The following is a 12,835-nucleotide window of genomic DNA, read 5'->3' as shown; positions in this document are numbered from 1 at the left end:
ATCAAATCAATGTTAATGTATGTATAAACTTTTTAAACAAATTTATATGTTTTAAGAAAATCAGATCACTTCAAATTTAGAAAATAAATTAAATAAACTTAAGGAAATTAGACGTCAAACATACATAGTTTGTATGTATTGCAATACTGATTTTGAATAGTTGATTTTTTTTTATAAGTAATTGTAAACAATATTGTCAATTTAACCTCTACTTCGGTGTAACAATAATCCATCAAGGTAAAATTCAGTACAAGATTTTTTTTTTTTTTTTTATTTATAGACATAGAATATGAAAAAAAATGAATTTCATTTAAATATATATATTGTGTACGAAGTCAATGTTAAAAATGTTATTCACAGTCTTTAGACGATCAAAGTAACAACGCTTTAAAGTTGAATCAAAATCCAAAGGGTAATGACTATCAATAGGATATGAAATAGTACGATATTTACAAATTATTGAGGCTAAATTGAGGATTATATATTTAGTTGAATAAAATGCCAAAGCTAAAGCCGTTGAATCTAAACCCTTAATTTGATTTGATCAGAAGGTTCCAAAGTCAATGAACACAAAGAAGAAAATCATACACAAATTTCTTACCATTTGGTATTCATTATATTTTAATCATTTCGTATACATACAAAATAAAATACCTACATACAAAATAAATAAATAAATAAAAATACCATTCTCTGGTCTAAAAGGTCAATTTGACCGGCATGCTTTTCCTCCAACCTTCTTCCTTTTCGCGTTTTCATACAAACTTCTCTCTTATATAAGAACACCCTCCATCAGAAATTCATCATTTAAACTGATTAGATAAAAGCCTAACACTTCCAAAATCTTCTTCTTCGATCCCTTTCTCTTTCCCATTTCTATATAAACTTGTTCACCGTCTTCATCTCGTTCAGTTCTAAAGTGAATCGACTTTTTAGCCAGCTTTATCTTCTTCAGAATGAGAACTGAAGACGGGAAAGGCGCGTATTCAGATAACAATTCCGATACCGAGAGCATTTCCAGTGACAGAACCGCCTTCAGTGGCCCTCTTGGGGCCGCTATTCATAACAACAAAAGGGCATCCAAGAAAAGCGCGAGGTTCAATCTCTCTCCAGAGATAATAAACGGTTCAAATCCAGGAGCTTCCACCAGTAATCCTGCTGATGATGATAACTACGTTGAGATTACTCTCGACATTCGCGACGATTCGGTTGCAGTGCATAGCGTGCACCATGCCGGAGGCGGAGAAGCTCTGCATGACGATCCGGAGCTGTCTTTGTTGGCCAAAAAGACGTTGGAGAACAAATCCTCTTCCGTTCGTTCTTCCTTGTTCCGCAACACTTCGTCACATATTAGACAGGTTTCGCAGGAGCTGAAACGCCTTGCTTCGTTTACTAAACGATCGAGCAGGCGGTTTGATCGCACAAAATCAGCTGCTGCGCACGCCTTGAAAGGCCTCAAGTTTATCACTGCCAAAACTGGAGCTTCTGGAAATGGATGGTCTTCTGTCGAGAAGCGATTCAACGACCTCACAGCCTCCACAAACGGCATGCTTCAGAGCTCCATGTTCGGCGAATGTATAGGTGACATAATTTTACTACTACTGATCGCCGAGAAGTTAAAATTTATGATGATGATCGATGTAATTAATCACTTAACTATCGATTTTTATTGCAGGTATGAACTCGAAGGAGTTTGCGGGAGAATTATTTATGGCGCTGGCGAGGAAGCATAATATAACTGGAGATTCGATTACAAAGGCACAACTCAAACTATTTTGGGATCAAATTTCTGATGAGAGTTTTGATTCCAGGCTGCAGACTTTCTTTGACATGTAATTTTCTTTCTTTCTTTTTTTTTGGGATTAAGATTGATGTTTGTTTTCTTAATTATATGCACTTTTTACTAATTACACAATTATTGGTGATTATAGGGTTGATAAAGATCATGATGGAAGAATCACAGAAGAAGAAGTCAAAGAGGTTGGTGAATTCATACCTGGTCAAATCAATTCGTTCACATTCACCAATAACAAGTTTAGAAATTGTTGACTTTTTTCTTATTAATTAACAAGTTGAATTTGGTTTTGTTTTTTTGTAGATTATAACTCTTAGTGCTTCTGCAAACAAGCTATCAAACATTCAGAAGCAAGCAGAGGAATATGCAGCTTTGATTATGGAAGAATTAGACCCTGATAATGCTGGATACATTATGGTAATTAATTCACAAATTTGACTCATTAATTTTTAATTTTCCGATGTTTAATTATGTAATTAATTAATGTTTGAACAGGTTCATAACCTGGAAACCCTGCTATTGCAAGCACCAAATCAATCTGTGAGAGTTGGAGATAGTAGAATTCTGAGTCAATTACTGAGCCAGAAGTTGCAGCCTACACAAGAGAGCAACATTGTGACCAGAAATTATGAGAAAATGAAGTATTTTCTCATTGATAATTGGCAAAGAATCTGGATTATGATGTTGTGGCTCGGAATTGCTTCGGGATTATTCGCGTATAAGTTCATTCAATATCGACACAGAGCCGCGTACGATGTGATGGGGTATTGTGTTTGCATTGCTAAGGGAGGAGCAGAAACTCTTAAATTCAACATGGCTTTGATTTTACTACCAGTTTGCCGCAACACCATAACTTGGCTTAGAAACAAGACCAAATTAGGCCTTGTAGTGCCCTTTGATGACAATTTGAATTTCCATAAGGTAATAAATTGTAACACAAGCAACATTTTCGACATTGTTTAGGGTTGATTTTGCAAATTATTGATGTGCCCTTTGGTTTAATTTGTTCAGGTGATTGCTGTGGGGATTGCAATTGGAGTTATTCTTCATGGTGGAGCTCATTTGACTTGTGATTTTCCCAGGCTTCTAAATGCCTCAGAGGAGGAATATGAGCCCATGGAGAAATATTTTGGGGATCAACCAACAAGTTATTGGTGGTTTGTTAAGGGAGTTGAAGGAATTACAGGGATTATAATGGTGGTGTTGATGGCTATCGCTTTTACACTCGCCACCCCTTGGTTTCGACGCAACAAGCTCAACCTCCCTAAACCCTTAAGAAAACTCACCGGTTTCAACGCGTTTTGGTACTCACACCATCTCTTCGTTATAGTCTACACTCTTCTTGTCGTTCATGGAATTTATCTCTACCTCACCAAGACTTGGTATCAGAAAACGGTAAATGTTAATTCAACTATGTTGTGCTCTTTCTTTCAAAATCGAAATTCTCTCTTAATCTTAACTGTTTTTGTTAATGATAATTACAGACATGGATGTATCTCGCCGTGCCGGTTCTTCTTTATGGTTGTGAGAGGTTGATTAGGGCTTTTAGATCAAGCATAAAGCCTGTTAAAATTCTAAAGGTTGCTGTTTATCCTGGAAATGTATTGGCATTGCACATGTCAAAACCTCAAGGCTTCAAATACAAGAGTGGACAATACATGTTTGTCAATTGCGCAGCTGTCTCTCCTTTTGAATGGTGGGTCTAAGATTGAGTAATTTTACTTCTAATTAATTGTGTGTTAACTGAATCACACTAAAGCACCCATATCTTTTTTGACAGGCACCCATTTTCTATCACTTCAGCCCCCGGAGATGACTATCTAAGTGTTCACATCCGAACTCTTGGTGACTGGACTCGACAACTCAGAACTGTTTTCTCCGAGGTTAGTTATTGTGTTTAAATCAGATTTAAAGTCTTTTAATTATTATTTGACTAATTGTATTGTGTTTATATAATTTAAGGTTTGTCAGCCCCCACCGGCCGGAAAAAGTGGACTTCTTAGAGCCGATTTTATGCAAGGAGGAAGCAACCCAAGGTATATATATATATCCTGTTGTTGTCGAGAATATGAATCACGATGATTTAAAATAATGTTTTATTAAATTGATTGAAATGCAGCTTTCCCAAGATTTTGATAGATGGTCCATATGGGGCACCAGCACAAGACTATAAACAGTATGATGTGGTGCTACTTGTGGGATTAGGAATTGGAGCAACACCCATGATCAGTATTGTCAAGGACATAATAAAAAATATGCAATCGGATTACAGTTCAGATATAGAAAGCGGGAGATCATCAAATGGCAAAGGATCCTTCAAAACACAAAAGGCATATTTCTATTGGGTGACGCGTGAACAGGGTTCGTTCGAGTGGTTCAAAGGGATAATGAACGAAGTGGCGGAGATGGATGAGAAGCAAGTAATAGAATTACACAACTATTGCACAAGTGTGTATGAAGAAGGAGATGCAAGATCAGCATTGATAGCAATGCTTCAATCTTTACAACATGCTAAGAATGGTGTGGATGTGGTCTCAGGAACAAGAGTTAAATCCCATTTTGCAAAGCCAAATTGGAGACAAGTTTACAAGAAAATTGCACTCCATCACCCAGATTCTAGAATCGGTAAGTTCAATTTACCTTTCTGCCAAATTATTGTTGAAAAATGAACCAAATTATTAAAGTTTTGTGTATTATTTTATGCAGGAGTTTTCTATTGTGGGGCACCGGCACTAACAAAGGAGCTAAAGCAATTGGCTTTGGACTTTTCTCACAAGACATCCACCAAGTTTGATTTTCATAAAGAGAATTTCTGAACATGAAGATGATAAGACTGAGATTGTTGATAATGCCTTGGGATCACCAAAAATTACATCACCCAATTGCAAATAGTTTAGCTTTTAATTTAGTTTAGTCCTACCACACGTGATGAAATCTTAATTGGGTTAACGCTAGTGATACCCTTTGTAATATTTTTGAAAATTAATATTAATCATATTCATTAATTCATGTCTCAAAGTCCAATCTTTCGGCTACTAACTGTCTTCTACTAATTTAATTATTTTATACAATTTAATGGATGAATTTTCTCACCATATAGTATCCGGATCGGAAATTTACTAAAAAAAATTTATCTTTTTAAAATTTGGAAAATTTGTTAGAAGCATTATAATTTTTCTGTTAAATTCAATGATAAATAACAGTTTATTGGGGTTTTCAAGTGTAATTTTTAAATTGCTACACTTTTTCATTAAATTTCTGAAAAAAATTATTCCAAACTAACAATAAACAAAAGAGTTTAGTTATACTAAAATGTTCGTACTTATCTAATCATCAGTATAGAGCACACTGTTAGATTTTTTTTTAATGAGTAAATTTAAATGCACATGAAAAAGGAAATTATACTGAAAAGAATGGCAAGAAAAAGAGAAAAAGCAAAAGCATATATTAATTTAAATATGTAAGAAAATCAATGGTCCTTCACTTCTGTACACAAATTTTGATATAAAGTTTTAAATTATCAATTTAAATATTTTGCATGATTGAGATAAAGTCTATATAATATAAAGATTTCTCAGCCTTACACATAAAAAAATACACCATGTTTAAAATCACTTCAATATTATTGTCAAATGTTGCTTCCATCCACAGGAACAGTGATAACAATAATTGAGTAAGGTTTATAGTGGGTGGGTTAAATCACGACACGTACAAATTACAGTTGATGATATTATATATTGTTATTAAAAAATCTAAGATGGGTGTTTATATATATGATTATTGGATGGAGGTTTTGTCCCATCCAATGTTTTGATCTACATTCAATTTTATAAGGGTTTGGACATATATCCTTGAAATTTGAAAGTTACATCCATTTGAAACCCTTAAATTCATATCTAATTGTATTGTAGTACTCCCCTAAAACATTTTTTTTTTATGACCGAGGGTGTCTTACGCATATCTCAACTAATCTCCCGATACCCTGAAACTATCAGTCGGATAAGAGTTTCAGTGGTCACCCCTATTAACAACTGAAGAATGACTCAAACTCAAAACCTCTTAAATAATATACCCAAGAGTCCTTATCAAATCCCTCAATCACTTCCTTAAAACATTAACTTAACATTATTATTATTATGTTTCAATCACTTACTTAAAATATTAACTTAACATTACTATTATTATGTTTCAATTAGATGGATAGAAACAATAGACCAATAATTGAGAATAATTTTCAATGAATCTGATTACTTGATTGCCATTGTGTCCCCTTAAATGCATGACGTCAACATTATAATCATGTTACTTCCATCCACATGAACTAGCGGAAAGGTTTTCAAATGAGGTTGTTTCAAACATGATATATATAGTGTACAACTACACTTATTGACATGATATATCGTTATTAATGTAATTTAAGATAAGTGTTTCATTATCAAATCACACGTGTTAAGGTTTTCAAATTAGGTTGTTTTAAACACGATATATATAATGTATAACTACATTTATTGACATTAATGTAATTTAAGATAAGTGTTTAATTACGACAAACGTGCAAATCACACGTGTTAATGTGCTAATGGTTTACAAATCATAGATGTTATGAGACTGATTCGAGATAGACGTTGAATTACAATACACATATCAATCATACACGTTAATGTGATCTATTATTGTCAAATGAACACAACTTAAACAAAAATAAGATGAACGTTTAATTACATCGAATATTGTCTTTTCTACAAAGTGGCCTGGATTTAACCTAACTTGCGTGGTTAGATGTTGGAAAAACCAAACCATGGTCATTGGCCAAACTATAAATTATTAATTATGTCAATTATTTTAATGCCCTTATTTCAAAAAGCAAATCTTCCTTTTTGACATAATAATCCCAATGAAGACAAAATTGAATCAAACAAAATTCACCCACTTCAATGACCTGTATTCTTCTACGCGTAAAACACTCACTGGCATTAGCCTGGACCTCAACATTTGAGATGACAAGATACATGCACTTGATGGAGAGTATACATCATCCAAATCCAAATGAGACCTATTGTTTGAGACTGCCTAAACGACAATATAATGTATAGTACAAATATCTTTCTACTGTTAAAATAAATATTTATTAACTCATCACTCCTCAACGGCAATGGATTTGTATTATTTCTAAAATCTAAAGGCAAATTTTTTATCTGATTAAAATAAATTGGCCCCCATAATTTGTTGAATATCACAATTTAGCTTCCTTCAAATACAATTTACCACATTTAATTTTATACTTGAATCGAAGGTTAATCAGGGATTCATAGTCAATTGTTACACAAATTTGACCCAACAATGGAACTTAATAAATTAATGCTTGGAAGCTTCCCTTTCAAGATCACCAAAAGCTTCTTTCCTTTTCCATTTTTTGAATGCTTAAATTGAAAATAAATTTTAGGAAAATTCTACATATCCATCTCTAAACCCACTACAACCTATCTTCCAATGTATCTAAGGATTTTACTTTTATTCTTGTTTTGATTTGAAATTAATCTACAAATTTTTAATTTGAAATTAACGTGTCCATGAGAAGTCAAAAGAAAAAAAAAAATTTGTATCTTCATTATTTTGATTCCAAATATATTAGAAATCGAATAAGTTAACTTCTTGGTTAACCCTACTTTGAAACACCAAAAATTCCAATAGAAATTGAAAACAACACCTAGGTCTTTGCCAGTTTTTTGAAGAATTTTTATGTAAGTCTAAAATAACCCTCATCTTTCAATTTTTATTTTCTCATAATTAATAGACTTATTCTAAAATTTTGACAAAATTTTCAGTTAACAATAGTTTTTTTTTAATAATTACTTTTACATGACACAAGATTAAGGGCATTTTAGACTTTTACAAAAAATTAAATAGTTGGTAACTAATAAGGACCTAAGTGTTACTTTCAGATTCTACTGGACCTATCAATAGACCAAACCTCAGAGACCAAAATATATTTAACTCATAAACCGACCCTCGTTCTCATAATATCAGTTGCGTCACAGGCATATGGTAAACTCTATATTTGATGAATGCTAATTATAAAAGAATATCAATGATAATACAATAAAGAAGAACTCATCTTGTTCTTGTATGATAACAAATCATCCTCAGCTACTCGACGAACAATTATCATCGACTCATCTCATCGGATCAAGATATCTAATAATCTTAGAAAATAAACGGTTTATAAAAGAAATCACAGAAATTGAGTTTCCCTCTTCACTTTAGATAGGGCATAAACTTAAGATCTACATGAAAAGCACCTATGATAATGTCTTAAAGATAATAACAGATAAGTTTTTGATACAATGACATTTCTATGAGATTCTCAAGACCATCCTTTCCAAACCTTTTGAATGGTTTCTTGAGGATTATTCCAAATAACTCCTATTTGTGTTCCAATAAAACTTAAAACGACGTCCTATTGGTTTCATTAGGCTAAATTCAATAAATCTATTCTATCTTCTGTTTTCTAAACTAATTCCCTGCCTTGAACCTTAATTTCTCTAGAGTTCCACAACAAACAGAAAATTAGAAAATATTTTACACCTAAATATACAAACTAATAGTCAAGGAAACAGTGTATCACTCCATGTTTGCATATAAATAGTGACAAGCAATGTCAGGATTATATTTAGAATAAACAATAATATGATCGAAAGTAATTTAGACTTAAGGATGCAATTGGTTTCTCACTCCAAGAAATAGAGATGCAGTGTCTCATACGACATAAACTCACAAGTCAAGCAAAGTGGAATGCAGATCAGCATTGAGACTTTGCGGACTTTGCGGTCCAATGTTAATTAGAATTTTTGTTTGGTTAGTTTGAAAATTTCCAACATTAAGCATTTTCCTTCAGCAAACTTGGTTAACTTAATTAACCTGACAAAAGACTTCAAAGTACCTCTCTGTGGTTCAAGAAAAGAAACACAAAAGAAGCCAATTTCGAACCTCAAAGAAGTGTATAATTTAGATATTAGCAGTACATCGCAAATATGATGGTTCTGAAGTTCCAAAACATGACGTATGAAGATAACTAAAGTACGCTAAATGAAAAAACAAAATTGCGTTAATAAAATCTGTTATTGACTTATTTTCATACCCTTTCCTTTTTCACCTTTGGAGGAATGAGAAGAGTCTACATTTTTTTTAGTGTCAGGACCTGACTCACTAGAGAGTTCGGTTACTGTGATATCGGTAGAGTACTTTTTGATCCGCAAAGAAATTGCAATGCTTGATACAATCCCGAGTAGGGGAAAGAGGTAAGTCCAGACCTGAGATTTTTTTGAGCCAGATGCTGAAGCAACAGCAGCACCGGCGAGGCTGCCAATAGACGTGTTCTGTAAGATCATTGGCAGACAGCCAATAACTGTAGGGAGCAGAAAATCCACCACGAAACCAACTTTGGTGGCAGCTAAGGCATAGTTTATGAGATATGAGGGCATGGGTGAGAAGCGAGCAAGAAGGACAAATTTCCAACCATCTCGTTCAACTCCTCTTAAAAGAATATGGAAGTATTTGTTACTCTGAACCCAATTCATTGCTGATGTTGAACTCCTGAAAATTAGCCTGAACAAATCCACGATGTCAAAAGGGTTCTCAAAAGAAATTTAAAAAACCACAGAGAGAGCAACAAAAGAGGCAGAATCCTAAGGGAAGTGTTTTGGCTCAAGATATAGAAATTCTAATATTTTAGAGAAACAAACCATTTCTGTAAGTCATGGTGAATTTATTTATGTTTCCTGGTTCAAGGTGTCCTCTCTAGAACAGGTTGTAAGTATGTGACACCTTTGCATTTTATTATTCAATACAAAAACACAGTTTCAGGAAAACGAAGGAAAAAGAAAACTATCAATCATGCTAAAGTAAAAATTGCATAATTCCACCAAGACAATTAAATTCTGGACAATTCTCCTTATCTTAACCTCAATTTGTATCACACAAAATTTCAATATTAAATCCATTTTCTAATAAATAGTTTACAATTTTGGAACTCTTACAGTTAAAAGTTAGTATTTCAGCACACTTATTATTCGACTTGTTTCCAAATGCCGACATGCTGTAAAATGCAGCATGAATTAGACTTATTGATTGCTAGACTTACAAATAAAATAAAAAAATATCTCTATTGTTCAGATATAATTTGTTTTTGAGTCAGAGGAGTTGCTACAAATCTATCCATTCTATTGAGATTTTCCATTTTTTTTTTTTTTATTTTATTTTATTTGGGAGTAAGGTTACATTAAAGTCTATTTAAGAACCATGATGAGAACAAAAGAGTCAAATATTTCATCTAACACTTGCACAGACATTGGTTTTGGTACCCTTAAAAACACCAATTGGTATTTTCCAATTTTTTATGTAACACCCAAAACCTAATATGTGGCAACCACATATTTTATGTGCAAATGAAACCAAGATTCAATCTGAGAACTTCTAATATATATATAGGTATTCTCTTTTGTGGAAATCCCCATTTTTTTTTAAATCTATACCTCAACTCTAAGAGGCAAGAGTAGAAATGAATTCATGAAATTTTGTCTTTTATTAAATTCAAGTTAACAAAAATAAAAAAATAAAATTTTGTTAACTTTTATCAACTCACACCTCTTGGAGTTGAGCTGTCGATATTAAGTCTACATTTTAGGTCCACACATAACAGGCTCGAAGATAATTGCTAAATTGTGGACCTCTAGCATACACTGTGTCATAAATTGGAAGGGCTAAAAACCACAAAATTGTTAAAGTATTAAGCTGTCAGCACAAGACATTTCAGTTTGTGCATGGAGACTTTAAAAAGTCTCAATGCTCACAACTTTTTTACATATTATTTCATATTAATATATTTAATAAACAATAAACAATAAACAAATGCATTCAATCCATTTAAACAATCAACTGCAAACTCCACTACTCTCCCAAATCATCCGAAAACTCTCCTATCAATTTTTTTGATAGGAAACACTAGCATATTGAAGTATAGAAAAAAGATACAAAGGAGGACCAGGTGTCCACTGTAAGAGACATAAATCACTACAAAAATCACAAAAATCTTGTATATATGAACACTGAAAAGAGAGAGAAAACAGCACCCCAAAAACCACAAAATCAGAACACCTCAACTCAGAGCCCCTATCCAGTTATGAAAGATGAAGAAAAATGAGGTATCTTGGAAATCTCTTGTAATTGACACCAAAAGAGCAGCTCCTCTCAATAACAGGAGCTACATAACCAAATGATAAGCTTAGTAGATTCCATATAGAGGCAGAATTTTCAAAATTCATCCAAAAAAGAAAGATAACTAAACTACAGTTCTGTTTTGGAATATTAATAATTTTCAGCTAATGTCAATATTTAAAAACAAAACTTAATGTACTGGTCTCAACTAAAACTCGTTGATAGATTAAAAAAATATTAAAAAATAAAAGGCAAAGTTTACCATACTTCAATCAATTTACGTATTTGAGAGTTAGGTGTTCATTTAAAGTCCGTAATAAAGGTCCATATCTGAAGAATTTCAAATATACAGCATGAATTCCTAAGGATTCTGCATCCAAAAGGAAACACAGAGTAATGCTATGATCCTGTTAAATTTGAGTATAAATCCCAATATGATTATCATGTACTAAGATCATAAATCCTTCTTTCATGGATAAAACACCTAATAGACTTAACAAAAACGATCTTAAGTTCTAGATTCAATCAAGAAAAAGTTTTTACATACACCACAAAAATGCAACTGACACAAACATATTTATAAATAAGGCCTAGGATCCCCTCAAATGACAGACTAGAACATCATCATCATACATTCTCCACAAATGAGCAAACCCTTGATAATACTCTAAGTCAATGTTTTATCTAAAACTTGGAATAAAATTACTGCCATATACATTATAGACGGTTTTATTACCTAAAATCAAAGAGAATCTCTACCTTTTCACTTATGAATACAAGATATATAATTGCACTTTAGGTGCATAAGCAAACCAATTAAAACCAACTCGAGAAAATAAGACAACTTCAACGACCTCGGATTCTCATGAACTTTTCAACAATAAACCAAACAAACACATGCAATTACACAAAGCCACAAGTAGTTTTCATTGAGTAATGCTAGACTTAAAAAGCTTGAATCTTGAAGTAACAACGCCACATTAATTATTCTTAATATAGCACTGACTGAGTGCGTTACTTTTCTGCAAATATGATACTGATCCAAAGTTGTGATCCGAAGTTCCGAACTTTGCATACATATTGTTAAAGTATATTAAATCAATCCATCTTCTAAAATGCCAAAACACTCTCAAACAATAAATCAAACATCTAAACAAAAAAAATTCACCTGCAATCTCCTAATAACCAATATGGGTAAAATAAAAACACAAAATAACATTAAAAATCAAGAAAGGTAAAAGAAAAGAACCTGCCGATCCAGAATGAGAGAGAAGCTCCAAGAAGCTTAGCTGAGAAGACACAAAGCACAGCTGGGAAGAACCCGAAAAGAAGAGAAGCAGCTGCCTCAAAGAAGACGGCGTAAGGCAAACAAAGGGCGATAGTGAGAGTGTGAAGTCCAACAAAAGCTGGCATCGCCCAAACGCCGAGTTGATCGGACCACTCGCCCAGAAATTTGATGGTGGCGTCTTTGTCCCATCCGTATTGCTTGCTTAATTGCCTTAAAATTGCTATTACGGCTACTATCAATCCTATTTTCCACCATTTCGCCATTGTTGTTTCTCTTGTTTTTGGGTTCTGTAAGACTTTGCGCAGCTCAGCATCGAGATGAAGACGACGACAAGAATCTTGACTTCTTGTTTACTGAAATATTGGGCTCAAAGCCCATTTCTCAAAAAGCCCATTGATAAAATTCACTCACATCATTTTTTATTGGGCTTTCATATAATAACAAAGTCTCACAGTTAAAATTTATAACAGGATGAGTTCATGTTTTAGTGTTACGATAGGGCGCATTTTATTAAAAGACCACGTTTAAGTTCAAATTCA

General features: G+C 33.1%; 2 protein-coding genes across 2 annotated transcripts; one reads left to right on the top strand and one right to left on the bottom strand.

Moving 5' to 3' along the window:
- Positions 1–793: 793 nt before the first annotated feature.
- Positions 794–4,727, top strand: LOC116123823 (respiratory burst oxidase homolog protein D-like). Its single transcript, XM_031409591.1, has 11 exons — positions 794–1,581; positions 1,676–1,832; positions 1,932–1,980; positions 2,099–2,212; positions 2,291–2,716; positions 2,807–3,190; positions 3,280–3,491; positions 3,576–3,678; positions 3,758–3,831; positions 3,915–4,420; positions 4,502–4,727. Exons 1-11 carry the CDS (start codon positions 957–959, stop codon positions 4,609–4,611), a joined length of 2,760 nt encoding a protein of 919 aa, XP_031265451.1. The 5' UTR covers positions 794–956; the 3' UTR covers positions 4,612–4,727.
- Positions 4,728–8,913: 4,186 nt separating this feature from the next.
- Positions 8,914–12,579, bottom strand: LOC116127968 (TVP38/TMEM64 family membrane protein slr0305-like). The gene is made up of 2 exons (XM_031413667.1): positions 12,258–12,579; positions 8,914–9,400 (listed from the first exon to the last, which is right to left on the bottom strand). Exons 1-2 carry the CDS (start codon positions 12,557–12,559, stop codon positions 8,914–8,916), a joined length of 789 nt encoding a protein of 262 aa, XP_031269527.1. The 5' UTR covers positions 12,560–12,579.
- Positions 12,580–12,835: the final 256 nt, after the last annotated feature.

The sequence above is a fragment of the Pistacia vera genome, unplaced genomic scaffold (genome assembly GCF_008641045.1).
Source record: "Pistacia vera cultivar Batoury unplaced genomic scaffold, PisVer_v2 Contig100, whole genome shotgun sequence".
In the NCBI taxonomy this organism is placed as follows: Eukaryota; Viridiplantae; Streptophyta; class Magnoliopsida; order Sapindales; family Anacardiaceae; genus Pistacia; species Pistacia vera.
Note: the sequence above shows the minus strand (reverse complement) of the source record. Positions and strands in the feature narration are given on the sequence as shown.

Bases quoted from the DNA above. Each gene is read 5' to 3' on its own strand.
- LOC116123823 (XM_031409591.1), top strand. From the start codon at position 957: ATGAGAACTGAAGACGGGAAAGGCGCGTATTCAGATAACAATTCCGAT. The intron at 1,833-1,931 runs GTAATTTTCTTT...TGGTGATTATAG, and splicing joins CTGCAGACTTTCTTTGACAT to GGTTGATAAAGATCATGATG. The intron at 1,981-2,098 runs GTTGGTGAATTC...GTTTTTTTGTAG, and splicing joins CAGAAGAAGAAGTCAAAGAG to ATTATAACTCTTAGTGCTTC.
- LOC116127968 (XM_031413667.1), bottom strand. From the start codon at position 12,559: ATGGCGAAATGGTGGAAAATAGGATTGATAGTAGCCGTAATAGCAATT. The intron at 9,401-12,257 runs GTTCTTTTCTTT...GGATTTGTTCAG, and splicing joins CTCTCATTCTGGATCGGCAG to GCTAATTTTCAGGAGTTCAA.